This window comes from Neodiprion fabricii, chromosome 1 (assembly GCF_021155785.1).
Source record: "Neodiprion fabricii isolate iyNeoFabr1 chromosome 1, iyNeoFabr1.1, whole genome shotgun sequence".
In the NCBI taxonomy this organism is placed as follows: domain Eukaryota; kingdom Metazoa; phylum Arthropoda; class Insecta; order Hymenoptera; family Diprionidae; genus Neodiprion; species Neodiprion fabricii.
In genome coordinates, this window is record NC_060239.1 from 7658541 (window position 1) to 7686352 (window position 27812).

The following is a 27812-nucleotide window of genomic DNA, read 5'->3' on the forward strand; positions in this document are numbered from 1 at the left end:
TTTTTTCCAAATCTTCCCGCGTTCGTCGCGTACGATCGTTCAGAAATTCGGGATCGACGAACCCGTTATCGCGCGTTTGTTATGCGTCGTTTATTAGGTATGCCATAAGCCGTTGCTCCGAAGCGTGTATTATAGCCGAGTATAATATATACTCTGTTTGAAACGATTTGTATATTAAAAAATCAAACTACCTGATGTATTATATAGGTGTAGGTACCTATAAGACGCGCAGGAAATACGGGGCGATGCTCGTAGACACGGTTCTCGAACTCGCGTGTGGGTACAAAACGGTGTGTCTGCTGCAAGTCGACTTGCGATCCTCGCCTTTTATCATTCTTATCTCATCTTTCGCTCTTTTTCAATTAGCCAACGTAATACGGTACTGTAACGGGTGTCTCGAATGTCTGAAAGATGCGCTCACCGATCTAAGATGTACAATTTAATGGCACGGCGTACACCAGAATTATACCGCGGATATCATCGAATGAATAAACGTGATGAACATAATTTTTCTTCTTTCGTTACACATCAATTTTGACAAACCGAAGGATACGAAAGAAACAAACTCCAATGAAATAGAGGAATAATTAGAAAAATTTCGTTATACATTATGGGTAATCAACTATACCTACACAATGTCAAATTGTTATCAAATAATTCATAATATGTTAAATGAATCTAAATAAATATGAAAATCAAAATGTAGGTATAATACAAGTTGTTATAGAGTACAATGAAAATGGAATTCCAGTGTCACGATATCTTAGTGCGAAAAAACAATGTCTGCTTTCACTAACAAGCGAGATTTAGTCGTTTGTTACTATATTCAAATTGCATAATATACATGTATACATATCTATATATATACATTGCAGCGTTATAAAAACTGTCGACAAGCCCAAGTATAGTTACGTATCTCAGACATATGCGTGTCGTATACACACACATATACATATATACATAAATATATAAGTTCGTGAAATTCGTTTTCTATAATACATGCATTTTACACCGAATTTGTGACGTAAAACTTCTGCAATATAGCCGTGTATAAAGTATATAACGCGACGTATGTAATCACAGAGATGTGGGTAATTAATGTTACACTAATTTCAATAAATTAATATGGAATACCGAAGGTAATAAAAACGCATTACGCAACCCTCATCTCGTTTTGCACCTCGTCAATCTCTCGAGCTTTATTATAACACCTACATCATGATCGAAATCTTCAATGAAATTTTACTCGGTTCTTTTATTCGTTCCCCCATCTTTCTCTCTCTTTCTCCCTCTCTCTCCTCTTAATACTATTGTAGATGTATACTATCTGGAGTAGGTACAGCTCCGCGCTAGGTACCGTAAGAATCAACTGACCAAGTCAACAGTTAACTATAATACACTTTAGACTCCTCTTTATAGACTAGATGCGGGTATAGGAAAATCGCCCGTCATGTAAACTCGTTAATCTCTTATCATCTCTGTTCAATCGATTATTATGCGACGTAGATGGTAACGAGGTAAAAATTGGATCATTATTTGTTCAAATGTAAATTTTCGTTTTCCACAAACGAATCGTTACAGTCTACGCAATTCTTACACCTATAACACATAATACAAAAATTTTATACAGAAATGTCTGTCCTCAAGTATACCCCCCTTTATCATTGGTTTAAATCTTTCCCAAATTATCCCGCCTCGCGTCGCAAGTCCCAATACTGTTAAAAATCCAAGGTATGGGTCTACCTAAATTGAAACCGCACGATTCCGAAGAGTCGACGGAGTCTCGGGCCCTCGAAGAAGAGGTTCACCATGCCCGGCGAGCTCGGAGAGGGGCCTGCAGGAGGTCCCATAATGCCGGATAGTGCCTCGAGTGCCTCTCGAGCCTTCGGGGGGAGGCGAGAGCCGGGTCGTGGAACGAACGAACGAACGAACACCTTTCTCCGTTGGCCAGGACTCGACAGTCCCCGGCGAGACACCAGCTCGAAAATAACAACTCTCCGCATATCGTTGTCGGAGCGCGTTGCACGTTGTCTTGCACACATATTTATACGATACGAAAGAAAGATACATGTCGGGAGTACAACGATTGCAACGATATAGAAATTAATTGACGAATTGAATCTGAAAAAACAAACAAAAAAACAAAAAAAACAAACAAATCGCGTCGGTTACGAGACGTGTTTCACGCGTGATAAATAAATTTTACAAATCTAAGGATATCAATAATCGGATACCGAGGAGGACCGGAACATTCGAGCTTAAAAAAACTCGCTGTAATTTGGTAAACCGAGCGAAGCTGGTTAAGGATTTTTGTTAAAACACGCGGCGACGAGGCGCCTCGAGAAACGACGATTATGTAGGGGGTGTGAACGGTGTCAATTTTTTTTTTTTTTTAATAGAAAAAAGTTTAAAAGTAAAATTATATACGCGTAGAGGTAACAGAGTGTTTTTTTTTACCCTGTATAAAATTACTGTCAACTGAAAATCGGACAATCGTTACGTAAAGTGTCGTTATAAAATTGCACCGAGAATCATCGTATATAATATAACAACCGGAAGGGAGGATCGGGAGGTTCGAAGTATCGAGCAGATATCAATATGGGAGAGGATACGCGGCGGTCGAGGTTCACCAAGCTTCTTCCGGCGTTCTTCTTCTTCTTCTTGGCGGTGCTCGTCGTTCAAGCTCGCACCCTTCAAGGTGAGTCAAAGCCTCTCTCGGCGCTACCGTTTACAGCGACTGCATCCGCGTTTTTCCGGTCCCGGAAGTTGTAAAATTTATCAATTTCAACCGCAATGACGCGACGATTTTTTGAAGTAAAAAAAAAAAAAACAAAGTAACGAGCTTTAGCAGCGTCGTTGAACTTCGAGGGGTGCAATTACCCGTAAATTTGCAATTATGTATGGGATTAATCTGCATACTGTGCAACCAGCACCGGCTATAATACCTAAGTAACGTCATCATCGTCGTCGTCTTCGTCATCGTCATCGTCATCGTCATCGGCTGTCCATACAACGCCCTCGAAATAAATGCCCTGACGGCCTTGCAGCCGCGATACCTTCACTCGGGCTGTTATATCGAGATAATCAGGCACGAGCCAACGTGACGACTTTACGCTCCAAAGACTCTGACAAAGACACTGTATCTCTACGATTGTAACAGCGTTGTAACGTACAAGCTCGACTCTGCATCCGCTTTATTATCGCGACAATGGGCGAATCCATCTGGAGTAAACGAGATTTTCCTAATCATTTGTAACACTTGTCGATTACGGTTTAAAAATGATTTCGGATCACCAAAAACTGTCCTTACATTTGTTTACCCTATACATATATTCGCAGTGAATCAGCGACTCGATATCTCAGGTTTCGTAATCGTCAAGACTATTCGCTTATTGCATTCGCAAACCACTTTATGCCAAGCGATACCTAAGAAATCCCTTGAAAATCATTTGAAATCGTTCGGAAACCAAGCACAAATAAAAATATCTTTGAAAATAAAATCATACGAAATCGGAACAAGTTATTGGGAATCGCGTGAAATCATTGAAGTCTTGCAAACGCTTGTCACGTAATCTGTAAGTTAATATAGCCCCTCGTTTTATAGTTCGACACACCAGGATGTGAGATGATACGATAATCGATTTGAAACGATTAATGGATCGATTGATATACCTGTTCCATTGTGGTTCGAGACACGGTTTTAATTCCATCGATTTAATTGAAACGAACACTCAAGTGCCTTTCAAACGAACCGGGCATGTAAAAAGTTTTTAATTAATTATCTATGCTCGTACAATTACGTCAACGTCCGTAGATCGAGTGGAGAAAGAGATTCGCGCAGCTTCTGATGCGGCCGTTCAAATCTCCGGCGTCGGGTAAAGTATACGATCTCGTATATATATATATATATATATATATATATATATATATATATATATATATATATATATATATATATATATATATATATATATATATATATATATATATATATATATATATATATATATATATATATATATATATATATATATATATATATATATATGCGCGATTGTAAGGTATATTTGTAGGCTAAATATCGTGTGTTCAGGATTTATACAATAAGAATTATATTTAATGGTTATTCAGCTGCGAATCACCTCTTCCTTATACCATACTTCATATCGTATACCCATCATTTATTCATCAACTTTTACCTTATTATTAAGTACCAATGAGTGAAGAAAAAAATCGTGGCTATAATTTTTTTTTTTTTTTTCATACCTTTACGCGGAGTACGTGTATTAATAATAGCCAGAAATAGGCGTGACATGATGTGTCTGCAGTACATAATATCGCGTAAACAGCGCGCTATATAACAGATTTATTATTATAATTAACTTTTCTGCGTGTAATGCGTGAGTTATTTCGATTGAAGTAATTAATTATACGATAAAAAATTTTTACTTCTAAAAATTAAATTAAAATAATCGTTATATACGCGGTTATTAGAAAATCTTAACAAAGTGGATACATCGTTGCAATTATGGTTTCAAATATTGCTCGTATTATAGGAAAATGTCTTGAAAATAACGATTTTACTTAATTATAGGTGTCAATAATTTATTTTCTGGTAACTGAAACACTCATCTTATAAATCTGCTCGTTAAGCAAGAATGACCGCAATAAAGAATAATAATAACGAATACATACCAGGCTTTTTGGTTACAGATGCAAAATTCATTTTCACTTTTTACCGAGAGCTATGTTATTTTGTCCTGGTAAAAAATGAAAATAGTTGAGGACTGTGTACGCGACATAGTACGAGTCACATTTAGAAATCTCTCTGGGTGTAACCCGTAGATATGTGAATTAGAATATAAAACAAGATTCGATTTTTACGACAGAAGTAAATGCAGTTTACGAACATAAAGTTATAGTTTGAACCGATCTGCAGGGCAAGAAGTAAGTTTTCACCAAAGAAACTAGCAAGATACGATAAAATTTATATCTTACATAACTTCTGTCCACTTCGTCGAGTGGAGCAGTGAGAAAAAAAAAAAAAAATCTCCTTTTAATCAAACTCCAGTTCCGTATAATCGTAATTTCAGTTCAGAATTCTAAAATGAAGCCAAGGTGAATGACGAGGAGACAGGTTCGAATACCTGAATTAGAATAAATCTCACAAAACGGTTTGCCGCTGACCGACATTGAATGCTCGAACGAATCAAATGACTCTCTGATAATCGCCTGCTTACACGTACGTACGTACGTGCATAGAAACTAACAAATCATTCGTCTGTAACGAATAGTTATAATTCCATCGATTCACGAGAGTGTAAAGTTAGATCCCGACTGTGAGTGGGATAGATCCGCGCATGGTTGAATACCTGGATATCTCCAATAACACCTCACAAATATCACACACTCGCATTCATGTATTTATTAACGTGCGTACATACCTTGGGGCATATATCGGAACCCCGCGGTCGCGATTCAGCGGGTAGAAATATGTATATAGAGGTAACTTTCTCCGTTGATCTCTCCGCGTTCAGCTTCTCTCTAGGAGTAAACGGAGGTCCATGGCACAGCTGGTCGGGTTTCCTGAGAAAATATCTCTTCCCGTATTCCGCTGGCAGAGAATCGGGCAAATCCAGGGGTCGGTTTTGTACTATTCGTCCCATTTGCAAACGTACGATTGTGAAAAAGGGATTGAAAAAAATAAACAAAATAAAAATAGCAATAATAATTAAAAATTCGCGTGCAACGACGACGACGACGACGACGACGAAGGCACTCCGGGGAGTCCGATACACTTTACCGGTGTAATTGAAAGTTTAAGGTTCGTTGGCAATGCCTCGGAGGTGTTCAAAGTGAAACCGGACAGCGAAATATCACGTAGTTCACAAGCTGGTTCGTTACATGCCCGCTGTTTTCACCGAATAATCACACCGCGCTGCCGTTTGCGACACCCGTCGACACCCGCATGTCTTATACATATTCACAACGTGCCCACGTTGTATGGATAAATCCGTAACCCGATGGCTGTGAGATCAATCGGTAATTAGCGCGCCTCGTGGAAGGGGTGCTCGAGTTTGGTGAATTTTTTTGCATCAGAAAATCACCAAGCGTAATCAATCAATCGATCGAATACTGATCGCGGACGCATTCTTGTTTCGAAACAGTTTCTGCTTACCTCGTTTCTTATTATTATACGAGAGAGTTCGCCAACGCGTTATAACTTTTCGTACGCACGTATTGAAAAAATTCGCGAAAATTCGTTCGAATTAACAGCACGTGGATATATTTTGATGTTTGTAGTTAGTATATATATACACATATATATATTAAATATATATATATATACGCTCACGTGGGAGTTCGAAACCGTAATTTTCCACCTCCGCACTTATAAACTGTGGCCGTGATTCGCAAATTTTATTCCTCGGAGAGTTAATTGAGTCTGTGGCAAATCTTGTCGATGAATCACGCCAAAATCTTCTATATGGGTTAGAAATTTTCAAGCACTTGAGCTACGATGAGCAGAATTGAAAGTTCGGTAGAGTGAAACAAAACTATTCAAAAGTCTGCAGAGTTGCGATTTGTACCAGTGATAAGTGGAAACGAATTCGAATAACACAAGCCAATTGCGAGAGATAACAACTTTGAGAATGTTTACCAAGTAGATAAAATTTACAAACAGTTTTCTTCACAGAGCGTGAAAATAGATTAGTGCAAGCATGTTTCAGCAGATGTTCCTGAGGAATTACATTTGCCCGTTGTAACGCTATATGCCGTTTTTCAACATTCCTAAAATGTTTATCAGACGATTTGTGGAATCTGGTCGGCGAGCAAAATGAGCCGAAAACATATGAATCGGGTCAAAACCACCAGAGTTCGCTCATCTTAAACGTTACAATAAAATCTTTTCTCAAATTGTTAATATCTTAGCTTATGTTAATTGTATTCGCCCAGACCACAAATCAATAAACCCTGATTGGTCACTTGGGGTCGATATCACGTCAAACATTTTACAAAATCCTACAATCATTATTACTTCACTCGCTTTAATTCTTAATGTGAAATAAAGGACTTTTTTCGACAATTTTGGCACATTCAATCTTTACAATAAATATACTTTTCTGAAGGACATTATAATAAATTTTTTATTAATAGATAATATTTCAGGAATGGACTTTCATAGGTTTTTTACTCGAAATCAATTCTTTAAACAAAAAACACACACACGCACAATTTTCTCCTTAAAAAATACGTTTCTTGCGTTACTTCAACTTTGCCGATGTATTACAATATAACAATCGATTTTAGTTAAGAAAACTGAGATTGCTTTTTCTGCGATCCTTAAACAACACCTAGATATTTTTTGTAGATTTTTAGAACACATTGTTGAAGTAGGATATCACTTTTTTGGAGAATGCGATTCTACCGAAACGTGACCAATTAGGGTCAAGAATGTCGTCCCATTTGCGTTCACCACAATTCACTCATAAATACCATATTTGTATATCGTTTAAACGCTCTTTTCTCAATTCCAAACTCTTAATTCTCGCTTTTCAACCGCAGTTCCGTCCTTAACCCTGATGGGTCAGTGGTGTAAATTTGACCCCGAACATTTTTCAAACTCCTCGTAGAGTTCCCTAACAGTGGAAATGTGCCTCTTGGTGCCATTCTTCGTGCAAACTAAAGACCTTTTATTCAACAACATTGGCACTTTTTTAAACTTCCCCAAAGTTTTAAAATACTTGAACGATAAATTTCGCTCAAGTAAACAGAGAGACCTTTTTCCGCGATCCTTAAACAATACCTAGAAATTTTTATTTAAATTTCACTCGTGTCTCTTTTTCCTCCGATTGCCCGAAGTTCCATCACCCTTGACGCAATAACAGACACTCGCGTATCGTGTGTCGGAGATATAACGACAATCGAGGACGACGACGACGAGTTCATTGGGCAAGGATCGCGTCGACGTCGCGGTGCAGAGGTAGAGGTAGAGGTAGAGGTAGGTACGACACAGTCTGACGATGCGATGATCGCGGGGAACGGGGTCAGTGAGTCGCGCACCTCGAGATTTCAGAATTCGAACCACGCTTCCAGATCCGTTACCCGTCTTCCCACGTTCGGTCGTCCAGGTGCCCCAGGGCACGGCCGCCGGAACACACACGTTATATGTATACTTACTCTTATGGTTACCCGTGTTGCTTTACGCGAACTTTTCTCAACCATCTCGGTACGTTGCACGAGACGCCGTGCTTCGACTCCCGTCTTTTAATTTCTCTACATACGGTCGGATTTACTTATACTTCCTCAAGTTTCCTCGTCTCAATTCAAGTCGGCCGTTGGAACGGTAAATTTGCCAATTTCAACATGATCAACCGGCCTCGTTAGAGTTTTATACATTCGTAAAATCGGATCCAGCTTCTGTTGCAATGATACCGAGAGCTCCTCTGCCAGAGGATCTCTTACTCACCATCGTTATTGATTGATCAGCAGTAAATTGTACCGGCAAAATATGTCGGGAACTTGACGAATTACCTGCTGGCGCTACTGTAATCGGCTCGGATCAAAATCTGTAGGTATCGATATTTGGAGTGGGCGATATATCGAAATTGCAAGCTCGCAAAAGATGAATTGTTCGAAATCCTGATTGTTGAAAGTGTCCCTGATTAATAGTAATTCTAGTTTCAAATTTCTACATTATATCGACCGTTCCAAATATTGATCCTTCCAAGTTTTGACCCTCAAAATTGCACTTCACATTTCGTGACCCTATCTTTTTCGTCATTTTTCTTACGATCTTCTCAACCTCCTTCGACCAATCGATTCGAGCGAATGGATCTTCGCTACGCTTCTTCGACATCCATTACCCCATGCAACGTGATCAGGAATTCGGGGAAAGGCGAGTGGAGCCTGTTTCTGTGTACCCACGTACCGAAGGTACACACAGCCGATAGTTTTCTCCTCAATGATTTCCCGCGTATCTTAAGCTTTAAGGCGCGCGTAATGCGGATATATGTATATGTATGTACATGCATTATTTACATAAACTTATACTTATACGCAGTGCGCATACACGTACAGTGTGCATGTGCGTATCTACGCGTATGCCAGATTCTCGGGACACGGAAATAACTCACTTGCCTAGACTTTTGCCCTCGAGCTGTAGGCTAAAGGTGCTTGACGCGTTTATAGGTAGGCTGCATATTTATTTCCCGATGGGATGTTGCAGGAAGAACAAACGTGAATGTCCTTTATCGTGACGTTGCAAGAGGCGTATGCGAGTGAACGGGTATGCACTGCGTACTATCACTCGGTATTATAATGAGCTTAATTCAGGTTTACGGACATAGCTCAGGAGGAACGAGAATTGCAAAATAGAAACCGAAAAAAAAACACACACACGCGCATAGAAGGAAAATATTCATGCATGCAGACTATGAAATGCGTCGAATTTGCCCAAACGAGGAATTATTTGTTTCCTGTGAAGGTTTTTCAGAAAGAAAATGATGCTTTCTACAAATCGATTTCGATTATCTAAGAAATGAAAGTCCGCGATAGAAATAACTCATCGAAGAAACTCGGTTTAATGCTGCTTCTCCGACTAGCCTCCGTAATCCCAAGCTATTCCATTGAATGAACTACCAAGGAATTTTAAGACATCGCTTGTTAGACGAAGATCATCGGCTATAAAATTATGTGAATTCAGAATTTGACATGATTTTGGTAGAAATTTTCGAATATCCTATATTCGTTCCCAAGCTCTCGAATGTTGTCATACAGATTTTCGACTCTTTTGGATAAGTTAAAATTCTGCAATTCCGTAATGATTGCACAATGTTCATAAGCAACTCATTATAAATAACGGATCTCGAATACACTTGACGGATGCATGAAACTAGGTAAACACTACGTAGCAATGGAAAAAATTATACAACAATAAAAACCGTAGTATTGCACTGCAAAGAATTGTTTTTCAATAACTCACCTATTGCACAAATAAGTGAGAAAGGAAACCCTTTACGACACACGTTAAATTTATCACATTCCTATAGTACAGATACATGTACATCCGTACATACATATACATAAACACAAACGACAAACGAATGTTGAAATCCACGAGAAAAGTTGTGTCATAAATAATGAAGCTCATATATATTCAAGACCAGAAAAAAAAGTTTAAACCTTAGCAAAGTTTGATTCGGTTTTATTATTTATGGGTCAATCCGATGTCCCATAAATGTAAATTTTCCCGATTATCTTGCGCAAATTTTTAATTAACACATTTTGCGAGACAGTATGTATGTTCAATCGTTAAAGGCATAGAGACGTAATTTCCTGGGTGTTGTAAATTTCCACGTCTTCGTTTCATCGTATCTCTGTTAAATTTTTTCCCCGCATCCACTAAACTCGCGTTTCTTTGACAGTGACAGCTTTTTTGAACCTTGCATTTATTTCGAAACACCCTCAGGTCGTCGAACAACGCTGCGCAAGTAAGCACAAGCAACGTTTGCGCATCGGGTTGTCACGTATGAGCGACGAGTGTCTATTCGCGGTCGGGTCAAGTCAGGTCGGGTCGAGGTCGACAAGTTCCTGACATAAAGTGGTCGTCAGCGTCGGTAAGTCGCGTAATATTTGCAGTCCTCGGGGATCCGGTTTCCGGTGGCGGCTGCAGCGGAGGAGTTTTCACGATGGTAATGGTCATTGCTGTGTTTCCTCACCTTGAGAACGCCTCTCACTTCACTTCAGGTTATACGAGTGATTACACACCTCCGGACTGCTGCTGCAACAATGGCTGGATTCCGTGACAGCGGGAAAACAATTGGTACCGCTATGCCGTAGGTACATGCATTATTGATATCTGCACGGTGTGGCGAAAGAAGGCGCGCGCTATTAAAATATGCAAGGGATAATTTAGAAAAAAAAAAAAAAAGTAAAAATCGGTTCCATACAGCATACGCAGGAATGCCGGCGGTTCGCGAGCGCGGAATGAAGTCACGTTGTAACGGCACTCGAAGGACGCAATCACATTATCTCCAGTGAGAGCTCAAGCTGCCGCTTAATGCACCTGCATCAGCATCACCGACTCGCCAACATTTACCGTACAACACGGTAGACGCAATTGCGACAATCGGAATGAAGACGGCGAAAATTGTCCAATTTTTTTATATATTGGGGAAAAAACGTCCGCGCGGAGGTACAAAACTAGAATTTTCAATTGATAGAAGGACCAGAATATCGATTTTTTATAGACGAAAAAATCTTATTCGTAAAATTTAACTATGTGGAAAGTCCGAGTATAGAAAATTGTAAATATAGAAAGTCGAAGTACAGAAAGGACAAAACATAGAATGGCAAAATCGAAAATCTGTATACGATTGGATATTATCCAGAGGAACTATGACGATTTTACAGTTTGGCATTCTATGATCTGACCTTTCTGTTCTTTTACCTCTCCATCCTTCTACTTACAAAATTTATAAATTCTATGAACTAAGTTTTCGCTTCTATAAAAATTCGATATTGAGGCCCTTTAATTTTGTGATCCTTCTACATTTTAACCCCATCCAAAACATTCTTGTCGCTCTAACGCGATCGTTTTTCTTACTTCATTTTCTGAGGTCATTGAAACCTTCCAAAAAAGTGGCATCATTCCAAAAGATCGTGATTTCTCATCGATCGAGGCGTTCAAAGTTTTTCCCAAAAGCTTCGATGATGCCACTGCAGAGGTTCGTTTTTCAAAAAGCAAGAAACTGTAACTGTAATAAAAATGAGGATAAAAGTGCAACGGACCCGTAGTTCCAATCGAATGAACATCCTGCGTCGAGTAGTTTTTTTTTTTTCCCCCCTTCAGTTTTGTAAGTTCATTGGACGATGCTGCAAATGCGACTGGGGACTTTGCCGAAGCGGAAGTAGGTGTCTCCAAGAATGCAATGCAGGTTTTCTAGACACCGGGGAAAGTTTGCTGTATTACATGATTAATAATTCGCGTTATAGCTCATACGCGGGTCAACGACAGCAAGGAGTCCCAAAGAATCCCCCTCGAGGATATCGCTGATTCTCACCCTCAAAATCAAGCAAAAGATCGAGACTGGATTTGCAAAATTGCGCATCACGGTTTTTATAAATATGTAGGATGACGTTACGGCGTGAATAATTATCGAGAGATCGATGGCGGTCACTGGGTCTTTACGACACGTGCGTACGGCGTTCTCGGTTTTTTCATTTTTTTTTTTTTTTCTTCTTCTCTTCCTTCTCTCCTTTGCTGCGGTAAGTGTAGATGATCGTCGGCGTTTCTCTTGCGCATATATAACCCATGACAATGGCGGTAGGACGTGCACGAGCTCGATGCAACGCCGCGGTAAACGGCTAGTGCGTAATGCTAGGGATGTAACTGTAAGCCGAGCGTGCCTCTTATTGCGCGCACCTAATTACCGGTTCGATATCGAACGAATACCTGCCCGTCTGCCATTGCCCGCCGCTCTGCAACCGAGAGAGTAGGCCGCGCATGATCGTACAACTAACTCCTCTGCACGAGCCAGAGATGGACGCACGCTGTTGTACAGTTACCCCGACCTCCCCGGTCGCCGCGTCCTTACCCGATACACCTTGCGACGCGTTTTCCGCAATTGCGACAGCCTCTCCACAGCCACGCTTCCGCAAACATTCCGCGACACGGTTTGGCGCCGGGAATAAGGGCGGAATCGGTGACGCGAACATTGAAAAAATACCTCGTGGAAGCAGACGTCGATTTTTATGGAATTCTTGCGATATATCAACATGTTTGAGAGTAATTTACTTCATTTCATTGTGTTGCAATTCAAGTTTACGCGGGTTGATAGGAATGCCGGGACAGGGGAAGAACGATGGAATATTGATATGCAACAAAAGAGGAATCTGAAACGGATGGGGAAAAATGGAATAGGGTCGGAATACATGGAACAGGGAAGAATAATGAAATAGGGTAGAAATATGTACATAGATGGAAGAAAAGAGGAATCTGGAACGGTAGAGGAACGATTAAGCAGGGTCGGAATACACAAAACAAGAGAGGATCGTGGAACAGGGGAAAAACGATGGAAAGGCTAATAGCGTTTTCAACGGTTTACAAAATGTACAGCGGATTTAGACTGAATTCTTCAATTATATCAGAAAAACATGGTGCAAACAAAGTAACACAGCATGTAAGTACAAGTACAGTAAACGACTTCGGTCTACATCCGGTGTGCACCGGTGTAACCAGTTGAAAACGCTACAAGATTAAAAAGATGGATGGTGTAAGGACGCGACATCCCTGTAACTAAACTTTTTAATGGATTTTGTTTAGATGAGGCAAAAAAGAAAATTCTGATCCAATTAAATAATCATTCTAAGGCTGGATTATAAATTATCTAATTCGTACCGCACGAATTCAATTATCATACTGTGACCGAATTCGGAGTGTTTTCCCTCCACTCTCCCTCGTCGTTTTCGAAACAAATTCAAATTCAAATTCAAATTCTGGAACGTATCATTGATTCGATGTATGTTTAAAGCATGCCGAGCTTAAATTATACGCACACGTATATCGCGCAATCGTTAGAACAAGGAGCGCGCCTCTTTATTAGGATCCAGCATTGCGATGCGGGACTTATACGCGCATTTACAATCGCGTTGACGTACAAGTGTGTAAGTCAGTATCCGCGCGACTGTCCAACGCGCATTCACGCGTCTGAGACCGCAATCTGGGACGGGATCTTTCACTCCTAGAACCGTGTACACAATACACTCGTACAACTGCACTTACGAGTTTTACGCACACACACCATCAAGCTCCAGTGATCGAGGCTGCTGTAACTACTACCCATATTGAAATAATGACAATGGGACATGCGGTGGACGATATTATGCAATGATAATTTTACATTCATCAGGGTTGGAATTCTCATTAAATTTTCAAGATTCTGCATTATACATTTTTACATATATGTACGCATAGTTTAAAATCTTGGTGAAATTATATACCGAAGAAACTACGCAGGGAAGAATTTTTTCTAAAATTTCATCTTTCTTCTTCGTCTGTCTTCCATACGACGAGAAAACAGTCGACACAAATTTTCTAGCAACATGACTCGAGATATTTTGCTGATTCCCGTATTCTTCTGCGCCTATGCAATATGTTCTATACGATGATATGTCTAATAGGAAACCAAAAAAATTCTAGCCAGCATAAATTCCGCATCTCCTTGAAGTTTGTACACCTGTACGTATCGAACATAAATTAGTGCATGTGCTGAAAACTAAATGATCGATATATTACAGCGTAAGAAAAAAAATTGGAATTAAATCTGTAACAATTTTTTATACTCACCGGATATATATCACGTGTAAACTACAAAATAAATAGGTATGCTAGGCTGCAGTGTGCACATATTATATATATATATATATATATATATATATATATATATATATATACCTATATATTCGCGTAGAGATCATAAGTATAAAATACCCGCGAGCAGTGGAGCGGGACTCTATTATACATGTATAAAGAGCTATCGTGTTGCCTACCGGATCTCATATACGCATATTTTTTCGCCCACGGTATAGGCCCGAACTTTAGTCGAACGCGTTACGCATTCGCGCGTACCTCGGCCAAACATTATTGGGTATGAGAGAGCCTGATTTCGATGTACCGTTTAAAAAATCATCCCAAAGTTAGTCCATTTCTTTGATATTGCACGAGTTTCCATCGCGCGTGAATCGTTTATAGCCGAGTACTGGCTTAGAGTCGTCAGGATTTTTAACAATTAATTGAATAATATTTATAACTAACTTTTACACCGCACATCAGGGTCAACACCACGCCACGTTCACCGTAAATTCCATAGTTATGAAAAACATCAAAAATAATATGATTTGATGTAAGATAAATAATGAATTATGGTAAAAATCGTTAATTCATTCTTTTTCCAAAAATTCAACCTCGCTCACTCCAAAATACCTTTTTTTCGTAAATTTTCAGTACAAGATATTAAAAATTCAGCGAGTCATGATTTTTTTGAGTAAGATGATCAATTTTCCTGTATTTTTTCTTTCAAATTCAAAACTTTATTTTGCTAAAGATATCTAATTTTCCTTGTCATACAATAGTTAAAGAGTATCCCAGAATTTTTTCGATATCGATATCTCCGTTCCTATGCAATAATTTTTAATTTCATGTCTCCGGGAACTCCGACGTGACGCAGTGTAATAGTTAATTCAATTTCCCATGCGTTTAATTAAATTTTACCTGTTGGTTAGTGTTACCACGAATTGTATGTAACACCTATCCGAATGACTGATTTTTAACAATTCCAGCACTGCTCAGTAATTGCACAAGAAAAACAATATGAATTTTCGTTACGTGCAGTCGCAACCGTCTCACCGAATCGTCGAGGCTAAAATTTTCCGCATACGGCTTATTACGAAGACGTCTCATCGTGCGAAAATATCTGGTATTGCTCAACGTGTGTGGATTCTCTCCGCGGGACTCGGCGTAAATTACGTCGGCATAATCCGCGAGCTTTCCACTAATTATATCCATCATCTCGATCGCGAGAATCTTGCTAAAACAGGTAGAATAATCCCATGTGTGTGACTACAGGTACAGAGCGAAGTGTTCGGAGAGACAAACCGGCGAGTTACGCGACGATGAAGCGATGATGTGACGACGTTCAATGGGAACCTGGTGTATATATAGTCATGTATATGGTGTATATGTTTGCACGTATGTACCTACACGCGTTATACAATCGTCAACGACTTTAACGCGACGGTTTTGTAACAGGTTGTTGCCACGGCTTTATATTATATTATATATATACATACATGTATATACCTGCTACTCTACAGCAACTGGAACTATAAAACTAGTCTCTGGATAACGAAAGAAAGAAAGTTTCGACTGGCACTACATACACTTTCGGTCCCACAATTTTAAACGCGTGCTGCTGCGGCGATGATGCGAACGCTACTAATTACTGACGGATTATGTTTACTCGTCGCCTAGATATAGCTAGGCCTAGAAGTATAACGCAAGCTGTCTCAATTTCTCAATTTTGATACACTCCCGCAATGCGGGTTTCCTTTCACCGTCAAGCTGCGGAAGAAGCCACCAAAAACAAGGCAATTAAACGACAGAAATTTGGCTATGCAATTTTATACATAAAATTTATTCCCGAAGTTGTACAAGTAAAAGAAATGGCCAAATTTGAAAAAATTTATGACGAAAAATCGTTTCAGGAGAAACAGCAAAGTAGGAATGCAAGGCAAAGACGGGCGGTAAAATTTGCATCCTGATTATAAAAACATCGCATTTGTGAAATCGTCGAGATGGTTCGATTAATTCGTTTCTGGCATTCAATCCCAAATGCATATTCGAAAGTTTTAAATTCGTATAGAGCTGTAGATCACGCGGAATTGTAAATGAAAAAAAAAAGAAAAAGTAACGTTCAGTTCGGTAACAAGTAACAGACGCAATACCGGCGCAGTCCTTGAGTCGGCGATCTTTTTTCCTTCTTCCTTTCTGTCGCAGAAAAAGTCTCAAATTGTCGCGCCACGATCGTTGACAATTTTTTATTCGTATATACACAGAAAGTGTGCGAATAATAAAGAAATGAAACAATGAAGAAATAAACGGTATTTTGGAAATATCGCTAAATATACAAATATTATTAAAGTACGGTTAGAAAGTTTACGACGGCGGGACTTTAATGACAAATTTACGCTTTAAAGAAAATCCGAGACTCGTTATTTCGCCCGTCCTGCACCTATTATTTCATTAATATTGATGCGCTCGTGTACAACTTTACACACGTAACGCGGATGGCTGATTATCGCGTGTCGTGAATAAGGCTGGAAACGCCCTCGTCGATGCTTAGATGTATAGCAAAGTCCGCGAGCATGAACAGGATGATAAGATCGCGTTCAACGTCCCGAAGAATAATCGCATGCGAGCGTTTCTCGTTCTTCGAACCGCGTAATAGCGAAGTCAAACGTTTTGCGGCGCTTCGCCGCTTCTTATTCCTACCGAAGCACGACTTGTACTTTTATTCGTACGCCCATCGCGTTACGCTATGTCCATATAGGGAACTTAACAGACGCACGAACATTCGTTACCTTGGCATCATCCGCCTTTTTCTTAGTCAACCGCGAAAACTTTTTTCAAAGAAACTGTGCCGTCGTGTTCGAAAATCATCGGGACTTGGGTCCAGTTTTTCTGTCAATATCTTGCCATAAGCATATTTCTGGAAAATCTGTTTTCATTAATTTTCACGAAATATCAGGATGGCCTGTAAAAGAAGGCTGGAAAAAATGTCCCAGTTGACAAGAAAGCTTCCGAAGCATGTGACGTTACTTAAACCACCTTCGGGCAAATTGACGCGCCCCGATTTTCCCCGATTTCGCTTCTCCGGTCGTTCTCTCTTTTTAAATACACCTTTCATGTACACACGTGCAGAGCTCGGTTTATATATATATTAGGTATGTAACGTACTTTTACCGTACGCATAGAAAAGGCCCTTGTTTGGCGATAAAACCGAGTGCAGAAAATAAGGCGATGGCCGATCGAACTGTCCCGAGAAATTAAAATTCTCACCGCTTTCTACATCGCGATCCAGCTTCCCTCGGAGAAATGCAGAGCTGCGATACTTTTCTCGGCTATCCACGGCCAGAGAATCACGCTTCTGTGGTTTACGCTTGCGTCATCCTGCGGCAGGACGATTCTCCTCGGTCACTTTCCGTTTCTAAATACGCGTGCGGTTCGTCCGCCATCATTAAGTTCATCCGTGGAGATCGTTGCAATCTGCGGTATCGGATTTTCGCAATTTTTCCGCATTACGCAAGCTGCTTTAAGCGATGGCCGCTAAGATAAAAATAATCGGTGCATCGACTAATCGAGTAGAAAAAAATAATCGAACAAGACTCGATTGAATCGGTAAAAAGTTAATTGAATAATCGATCGTTTCGTATTTTTTAATATCCATCCTGAATTTCATGAATTTCAGTATATGGTCTTAACAAGGGAAAAGTTTTTTGACAATTTATTGTTTCATTCAAAATATTTTCCAATTTCATGTGAAAATATTCATTTATCTTTCACTTATTACATGAAATAAGTAAGACAATGATAATAATAGATACTTTAATAACATAAATTCATATTCCATTGCATCGTTAATGGGAGTAAAAAATAAAAACCGATTGTGAAGAAAAATAATTGATCAAGTTTGAAATATAATCAATCATACTCGATTAATCGGAAAAAATGATCGATTTAATCGAAAATAGATTATTTTTAGTCATTCTTATAAGTTACTTGCAAGCCGGGGATAAATTTTGGATACCTCATATTTATTCGTTATCTTTCCTCGTTTCCGTTCAATGTCGCAACGTCAAAGTCTCTTCTGGAAAAGCGAAATTGTACGACGCTTAAAAACAGGTTCTTTTAGCCATTGCGGGGTTTTTTTTCTCTCTCTTTTTAACGCGGTGACTAATTCGCGAATGATCTTGAGAATTTATGTAGGTACTCGGCACCGATCAGATTTAGCCGTCACATTTTCAAAGTAGTTTAGCGAAGATATAATATAACTAAAATATAATATTCGTACATAGGCGTGGGTATCATAAGCCTCTGAAACTCGAGTTAGCGGCAATTTATTATAATCACCTTTATTATGGAAATTTTATATACCGATGTACCGCCAGCGGCAGTTTATTATGCGGAATCCGGTATAACTAAATACCTCTGTTGTTTCGTCTACATTAATAGCAAATTAAGACGTCAAATTTCAATTGGTCTTGAATTAAACGGTTTTTTTTAACACATCACCATCACCGCCTCGGAGAATTCAAAGGCAACAAGTGATCACGGGTAAATTAACAAGATATGAAGAATTAACAAGAGGAATGCAGCTTATAGCTATCTGAGGATCTGGCTAATTCATCGTTCGAAATCGAATGGAAAACGAAGAATGTGCGCTTCGTTTCAAAGTCCTTCTTGGGCAACGCATGAGCCAGAGACTTTCTCGTTCTCTCGAATTTTCCCAATTAGGTATTACTCGGTGACATGGTATTTCATCACGCTCGGCATTTGCACTAAATGCTGATTGATACCTTTTTGTATTTCGCATTTTATTGATATTTGTTCAATTTTTTATTCCCATCCGTTTGCTACTTTGAAGAACAGTCACGAGCAGACGTTTTTTCACTTCTTCATGGCCGACTTTAACATTCTTGGTGACTTGTTTCAATCGTCAAACAAGGCCGAGGACTCGAGGTGGTGTCGAGAGTCGAATCAAGAATTCAATCTCTGTCTACTCTGTAGAACGTATCAAGGATATCAAAATTTATCTTCTACAAGTCTGCTGGAAACAATTTCGATAGTAACAAAATATAATATTATTGGCTTAATTCGATCAAGCAACATTTGGACGAAAGTATTTAATACAGTTTACTCAGATATAATTAATTCATTCCTTCGGATGTCGAATTGAGTGGAATACAATTGATTAGCTTCACTAATAACCTATGGATTCTTAAATAAACCGAGTAGATTTAAGAAAACCTAATTTGATCCAAACACAAACCTTAAAACTTTTAAGTTTTCATCCTTCTATGAAATTTTTCTCATGGTTTTAGTGCATATATTCATACGTTAAATAGATCAAATGATCCAAAACCTGTCTCATTTCCGTAATTGGCAAAATGAATCCATCGTTTGGATCGGAAATAAATCATAGACGATACACAAGCATAAGATACGGAATTAAGGTTACTCTTCCATTCACCGGAACGGAAACTAACGGTGGTCTGAAAAAAACGAAAAAAAAAATACATAGTATAATTCGAAATAGCTAAAACTAAAAGAGCGACATGTAATGGGAAAACTGGTTTATCTTGACCCGCGAAATTCGTCATCTCGGAAAGACTGTAACTGAAATTGCACATGTCTTGCACAGTCGTGAATCCGTCTAATGTTAAATTTGCTCAATGGCGACCTTGACATTTACCAACAACGTCCGAGGCGGGCGTGGCAGCGGTTTGAAAGGATCACGTTATTGGGATTGTCAATTTGCAATGCGTCATCTGTTGGAAAAAAATCAAACTAATATAACCAGTCTGACAACTGACCGTTGACCGTTTTTTTTTCTCGTGCGGATGGTTGAACGATACATTATTGATTACGTTTCATTAATATTAATGTATGTGACTTGAGCAATTTTAAAGCCCAAAAAATACGATTTTTCTGCATTAACGTGAAAAACTTAGGTTATGTAGTGATAAAATGGTGCCGAGAACCAGATTCCGACGCCATGAGGAGATTTTCCAGTAACACCGATCAACATAATTTCGTAACAAGGAAGATGTTTACTAATTTTTAAATCCCTATATACTTTCGTTACACAACCATATTTAATCTGATTTGATCAGGTTTAATTTTTGCGTTACAATTACTACCATTAAAATTGAATGATAATGTTTTGACTTACCGTTTTTGATTCGAAGTGTTTTGTTATTTACTATAAATACCAATTAATTAGTTACAATAAATAACAAAACACCCTGAATCAAAAGAGGTAAGTCTAAACGATAAGCATTCCATTTTACTTATAGTAACTATAACGCAAAAACTAGATCCGATCGAATCAAAATAAATATGGTTTTATAACGAGGGTATACAGGTATTTCAAAATTAGTAAACGTCTTCCTTGTTACAAAATTTTCTTGACCAGTGTACTGTAACACCATATATAACCTAATTTTTGTTGTCAAGAAGTGTATTTTTGGCAAAACTAAAGAAAATCATATTCCAATAAAACTATTCGTTTCCAAAATCTTCTAATATCAATTCTATCGTACTAAACCTTGTTCCCGACATAGTCGGTTCAAAGTTTCCATGTTAAAGACAAAAAGTGAATTTTTGTCGAGCAGTCTAATCGCCGCGTGTTCGGGGCGTTGGCCGTCGGCATTTTCTTCCTGGGCGGGTCCAGCAGCAGTTGGCGTTCCCGAGGATCGACACGGGGATCGGATAAGCCTGTTTTCACCTTTCTACGTCCCCTCGGCTGCTTTCTAACGCGTTCTCCGTCGGCGCTTTGAGTTTTAGCAAGTGAAATCACCGGCTCTCGGCCCTTCGCCTCGAGGTCTAATCCTGCGAATAGGTCGACCCACTGGCACAAATTCCTGCCGCGAATTCCGCGCAGGTGCCCCGTGATCAGAGGCAAAAGGTACCGCCGACGCTTTTCGCGGATCATCAGAGGAGTTTGACTCCATCCGCCGAAGAGGGCCGGTCTCCAGGCCCCGTTACCGAGCCTCCGGGCCCGTTTTCGAATTATCAATCGCCGACGTCGATTGTCCGGAAATCGGGTCGCCCTCAGCGCCGGAAGGCAGTCATCGATAACACCGGTCAACGCGAACTCTGAGTCTGGATTCTGGATGTCAAATTTTGATTTCTTCTATGGTACTAAAAAAAAAAATGTTTTTTTCTTGTTGACCTGTGTTATCGTCGGCGAAACAGCTCGGCCCTAATTTCATCCTAATATTATGTTGGTTACGCTGGTGGCGTTATATTAACGAACGAAATAAAGCTGGTTTCAGTAAACTCCGAGAAAATTAAGAGTGTGCGGAATCTGGTTACCGGAAGTGACGAAGCTCGTTCGAATCGGAATTCTCTACTCGCATTGCGATAAGTTCAACGAAGATTTGCGAAAAACCTTACTACAGTAAGAATCGGTTTTTTCACCGGAAGTATAACCGAAACTTTGAAATATTTCACGATCATATTCGCCTGAATTTGTTTCTTTTTATTTTTCGAAGAAAGATTTCTCGTCGCATCAAATTCAAAACAATTATTATAACATATGAGAGAAACATTGAAAGAAATATGCAGTCCGAACTGCTAGAGATTACAATTTAATTTCTATCTAACATTTTCCTTGATTTTAACCCAACAATATTTGCATCGTGAGCCACGTAATGTTTTTGCGCTAATTCCTAGCTCCGCACCGTGCCACCGGTTTTCATCGGCCGGAAGGCCTCCAATTCCGTGTTTACTGTTTACCCGCGAGTAAAGTCGTATTCAGGGATCTCGGGTCTAGATTTGAGAGAGTGTTCAAGGCTTCGGTAAACCGTATACGTGTACAGGAATACGCGATACAGAAGACTTTCGAAGCAAACTGGTTCAGCGGGTTCGCCGATAGGAATTTGCTCCCATTGCGTTTAATTAGCGGAGCCGCGTCGGTCCCTCGTCTCGTATATCCGTGGAAGCGCAGCTTCGATGAATGTGTAACAAGCACCGGGGCCCAGTGACCGAGTATCCGACGGCCGAATAGCCGGCCTGAGTATCGGTCCAAGTACCAACTACAAGTAGGCCAACCCCGAAAGAATTACGACGAACGTCGAACGACTTCTGCTGTGGGATTATTGTAAATTGTTCGTAAATTGACTCAGCGTTTAGCGACACCACCTTCGATGTTTCTGCATGTACCTGAACTCTGCGCTCTAAACGGTTCCGCAATTATACCGAACGAAAGTTACTTGACACGACCTAAGATCGCGCGTTCACACCGGACGATGATTTCTATCTTTTATAGATCTTATTCGTCGTCGTTATTGAGGGCTTGAATGACGATCATTTTTCTTTGGACTGATTGAAATAATTACCCTCACAGTCTGCACTGGGAGTTACTGACTACATCGCAGGCTCTGATTACAACTTTCCATTGTTTCATTCGTTTTAATTGTCATTTTGTTCCTGCACTGCAGAAGTTTTCCAATCCTAGATGATTTTTTTCATAGTCTGTGGATATTTAAAATTCCGCACGAAAGTGAAATAAGATTTGTCATAATAATTTGCGACCAATACAATCGTAATAGAATTCAAAAATCGACGACCGTAAAATGAACAAACCTAGTTTTCCCCCCGTTGTTTTACAAGTCTCAACAAATCCGTATCGTCTGCAATAACCTGAAGTGTACACATCTATACGTGTACCTTCTCAAACCTCCGAATTTCTCAAGCCATCGAATCGACCATTCATCACTACGGCTGAAAGAAAACGGTCGATTCACCGTTGAAAGCGAATTATTTCTCATTACAGTTCAAATCCCAATATATACCTATAACTCTGACGAAAAAACCTGAAAACCGATCAAATGACCGACCGTTTCAGCCGTTGCCGGGTAAACCTCGCGGCGAATAAAACGCGTGTATCACGCTTATACCCTGGCGCAAAGCGACTGTGCAGAGCTAAAAGAGTTGTATACAACATTCAATTCGCTCCTCGATTTTTCACTGCAGCAGCAAGCACAGAACGAACGAACGTCGTCGTCAATCCGTCCGATTGTCCGAGAAAGTAGGTCTCGCGTTCTCGGTTCTTACCCAGAGACTGCAGCCTTGGCTCGTCGAGATCAGCCGTAGGCAGGATATCTCTGGACGTGCGTGTGTGTGTGAATCCACTATCCGTGCCTGTATCAACATCTGTTACACGCGGACAGAACGAAGAATTCTCAACGTCGTGGTACGAGGTATCCATATTCGACATCCACTCGCACTCCCAAACGTATTCAACATCCTACGCGATCATCTTTCGATCCGTCCGGAGTTCGTCGTATGTAACACATAGACGATTGTACGTGTGTGTTCCGCACGAAACAATCAGCGGATATTATCAGACTCGCCGGATCTTCCTGACTGAGTGATCATCACCCGGAGGTAGGAAGGAAAAAGGTCTCGCGTCGTTTGCGGGCCGCTGATGCAGGTCTCTCCTTTCCTCGATCCTCCTCATCTCCTCGAGGCATCGCGTTAGAAAGTGAGAATTCTACTCGCCGCATAGCATAAGCACGGCTCGACTAGCTCTGGGTTCATTTGGGTCAGGCTCCGGCGGTGTAACGAAATGCCAGAGAGCCAGAACCAAGACACATCCGACCCCATGAAGTACAGAGACGCTTCTTACCCACCGTGGAATATTTATTGGTCTTCATTGCCTGTGAGCGTTTATATTCCGCGCTGTTGTTGCCTCTATTCTCATTTAACAGCATCGTTCCATTGTGGGCATCGGCAGGTGGGCATGTTTTTTTCTTCTATACCCCTTCAACGCAGCTTTCGTCCCGCGACAATTTCTCCATTTGTAATTACCTACGTTCAGGTGTGTACATGCATGCCGATATTCCCACGCAGGGATGCCCACGACTCGATACCACCTACCTAATTACGTCTGTATACATTATTTCATCGCGATTCTTTCGTCTGTGGTTGCAGCAATCGCATCCATCATCAGCCGCAGGACAGGTGGAACAAAATTCTTAATTTTCATTATGAAAGCTCGAGTTTTTCGACTTGGCTTTGTTGGAAGTGAATTGTAAACTACGTGTTTGTCAGACATTTACAACGTATCCGGTATCTGTCAAGTCCATTATGCCTACAAAGACCCGATTTTTTGCAAATTCAATTTTAAATAACGAAAAATTGCATTTTTAACTATCTTTTCGACGTAAACGTAAGCTGTGATATAATATACATGTTATTAAGTACTGTCTAAACTCTTCAGCACGTTCCATTGCTGAGTTATATGGTCAGGCAATAATCCGTTGATGACTTTTTATTTTATTCTACTTTCAAACGAACACGAAGCATTTATCATCTTCCTAATTGCGACACACTATAGAAAAAATATACGTGCCAGATACGTTTTATAGATACATAAACGGATTTCGCACTGTAAAATATGTTTGAAATGTTGTCTGATTATTGACAATGAATAAGAAAAAAAAAAGTTTTAAGTATTCAAATTGGGTCGTAAATTCAATTACAAGTACTAAAGGAAAGATCATAAAATTAGTTATCTATCCGTACAACAATTATAAATAGAAAATTAAAATTAACTATCCCGTATTCCGCAAATTTGTCTTAATTTATTTCTTAACGAGAATCGGTTGTGAGTTTAAACAATTTGGTACGAGAAATAAAGGGATTATTTCATTGCTATGATAAAAATAGGTGAGTTTGGCCGCTCGCCGTCGTAAAAATGAATTATTCATCAGGCAGTGGCCGAGTGATAAATATTCATTATTTCCTAACGAATTCGTTGCCCGATGTGTGACCTACGGTATTTTATTCCACATTGAACCGCGCGTCGACACTGATATCGCTTGATTGGCGGCGCGTAGCGCCTTTCTGTATTTGCAGATTCAATATTCGAGTACCCGTTCGTTATTCGTTCACTTAGCACAAATTTTTTAAAAACTTTCTACGCAAATTTAGTGCCGTATCATTATCGTCTGCATTGGATTTGTCCGAAAGGACTGCGAAGCGATGAAATCGATGCCTGCGAGTATTGTGGACTCGAATTTCTTCCTCTGTGTTATTAATCGAGCCGCATATATCGCCTTCGTGCCGTAGAAGACGGATGCTGATTAAGTGGGTATAATTACAACTGTGTTTTCCCATTAGGACATTTCCAACAACGCGGTAAATTTCCAAGTGATGCAACCCTCGGTGGTCAGACTGGACATCGCGGCTTAGCCGCCAGGCGAAGTGAAAATAGTCAAGGTAATAATGCAGGCGAAGCCGTGTCGCGACTTATGCTGCATTTGTCGCGCAAGTAAACGGGTATAAATAAGTACGAATTTTACGGAGAATTTCGACTCGCAAAATATGGAATATATCGGTATTCTCTCTTCGGCACAAAAATACGGAACAAAACAATAATTTCTATACTTTTTAACGCCATCAGCTGTTAAAATAGGAACTAGCAGATTTCATTACTCACGAATCATGATACCACGCATCGTATCGGTACGAGAACAACGACGTGCACAAGCGGGGTGTCCATAAATTTTTAGTAAAAAAATTCCATGACATTTCCAGGTTTTCCAGGACGTAAAACTTAATTGCCCTAAAATTTTCCCAGCTCTATTATACTAAGTTGCTAAAACCTAAATCGTTCAGCTTATCAACTCTACATTCGGTTGAAATTCAACTCGAATTGAAGAAAAATACAACGTACAAAAAAGTCAGTTTAAGCCAATTTGTTTCCTCGACTAGAAAAAGTTAACTTGTTACCTCAAAAAATCATTTCTAATTCCCATTATAGAAAACTGATATTGTTAGTTTTTTTCCACGATCAAATTAAAATTCCTCTGTCAATTCCGGGTTTTTCGTGACCCCTTCTAAATACCCTGATTCGCGCGACCGTTTTGTCTCTGCAATTTATTGTATAGGTTTATGTTTATTAAAGAGGAAGAGAAACGGTTCAGCGTTGCACTTTCCTCGCGTAACGATACAATTTTCACTTTTACCTTTTCCCTCGACGACTCGCGTTATTATATCCCGCGACAAAGCGCAGCACCTACTTCTTAGAGATCGAGACTCTGGTCCAGGCTTCGCGTCTCGCACTTCTGCACCAACGACGCGTTTATAATATGGTACTTTCGCGATGAGTAAAAGTGCGGTTTGGTTGGATAGGTTGAGTGTTAAGTGGTTGAAAATGTTCTTTCATATTTTTAAACGAAAGTTACACACGCGGCATCCGAATTCCTCCTAACTCGCATTCTTCAGCTGAAGAAACGCGGTCGAACAAGTGGAACCACAGTCGTTTCGGTATTGAAAATTAGGAATAAATATATCGCTAAAAATCGAATTTATCCTTTGTCAAAGTAATGTAACGAAAAGTGATGGTGATGTCAAGAATGACGAAAAAACCTGCTTGTCAAACAAAAATTCATGACGATTTGTTGAATGAAAATGCCAAACATCGTCGCAGTTTCTGAAATCTGATTTTATATTCATAATCAGCGACCCTAAAAACCACATAATACTATCTTGTAATAAAAGTTGACTCAGCACAATAATGTATGACTCAAACGATTAATCCGCGCTTCTTTGACAAGTTTGCGACGCAACTGTAATTGGATGGACAATCAGAGCATACCGTTTCATCAATTACACACGATATCTTGAAACAGTACGCTGTAAGTTTAAAAATAAAACGGGACATCGATTCGACACGACGTTGATATCATCGCTGTGAAATACCCAATTGTCATATGAATTCTCGGTAGATATAAAAACAATAGTAACAATTTATAGAACAGGGTCCTGAAAATGGGCTCAGGGTCGCCCTGTGCATAGAATATATGCGACTATTACATCTGATCGTTTTTAACAAACCACCAAACTTAACCAATTGAAGAAAATTTCCTTGGAAGATGTAACGACACCTCGATTCGTTTGGACCAAATTAATAATAAGCAACCATACTCGGGATCGATGGCGTGTATCACACGCGTGCGGGAACCGCAAAGTTATACACGGCGTGCCCCCGTCCCCGTTACCGGTTCCCACGAACCGGCACTTTCTCTTGCGAAACGTTACTACCTCTCCGCGTCAAGTATCGTACTGTACTGCGCCTATGATCTCCTCGTACGAAGCATATTATACTATACCCAATACGGGTGTACAAAATGCCCCGTAGACCAGGACTGGGCTGAACGAACTCCGCGAGGAACAGAGAAAATCCTCGTCGAGACATACAGACTTGTGCAGAGACCGCGAAAGACGCAAAATCCTGCTAATTACTCGGGCAATTACAGCAGTCTTGCAATTAGGTAGTCTTGAAAGAACTGAAATAAAAATTTTTGATTCGTTTCTACCTTCGTCTGCTGCGTCGTTAGTCGGATGCGCGTTCCTTCCTTGCATCCGCTTTCCGAACTGTCGTGATTAACGGGTTGACAAAACGCTGTTCTTTCGATTCATCTGCAACAGAAAAATGACGAGAGTCAATCCTTGGCCG

General features: G+C 39.9%; 2 protein-coding genes across 4 annotated transcripts in view; one reads left to right on the forward strand and one right to left on the reverse strand.

Annotated features, from left to right (window-relative positions):
• LOC124181812 overlaps positions 1–27812 on the reverse strand; it is a 151064-nt gene that overhangs the window by 20947 nt on the left and 102305 nt on the right. Inside the window, exon 4 of the mRNA XM_046568603.1 lies at positions 27673–27775. Within this exon, the coding sequence (XP_046424559.1) occupies positions 27673–27718 (46 nt within the window). The 5' untranslated portion in view covers positions 27719–27775. The remainder of the gene's footprint in view (positions 1–27672; positions 27776–27812) is intronic.
• LOC124181711 overlaps positions 1953–27812 on the forward strand; it is a 55978-nt gene continuing 30118 nt past the window's right edge. For 2 of the 3 annotated variants that reach the window (XM_046568532.1, XM_046568539.1), the window contains exon 1: positions 1953–2698. In XM_046568532.1, the coding sequence (XP_046424488.1) occupies positions 2599–2698 (100 nt within the window). In that variant the 5' untranslated portion in view covers positions 1953–2598. The remainder of the gene's footprint in view (positions 2699–27812) is intronic. The other variant, XM_046568548.1, reaches the window with a different exon arrangement.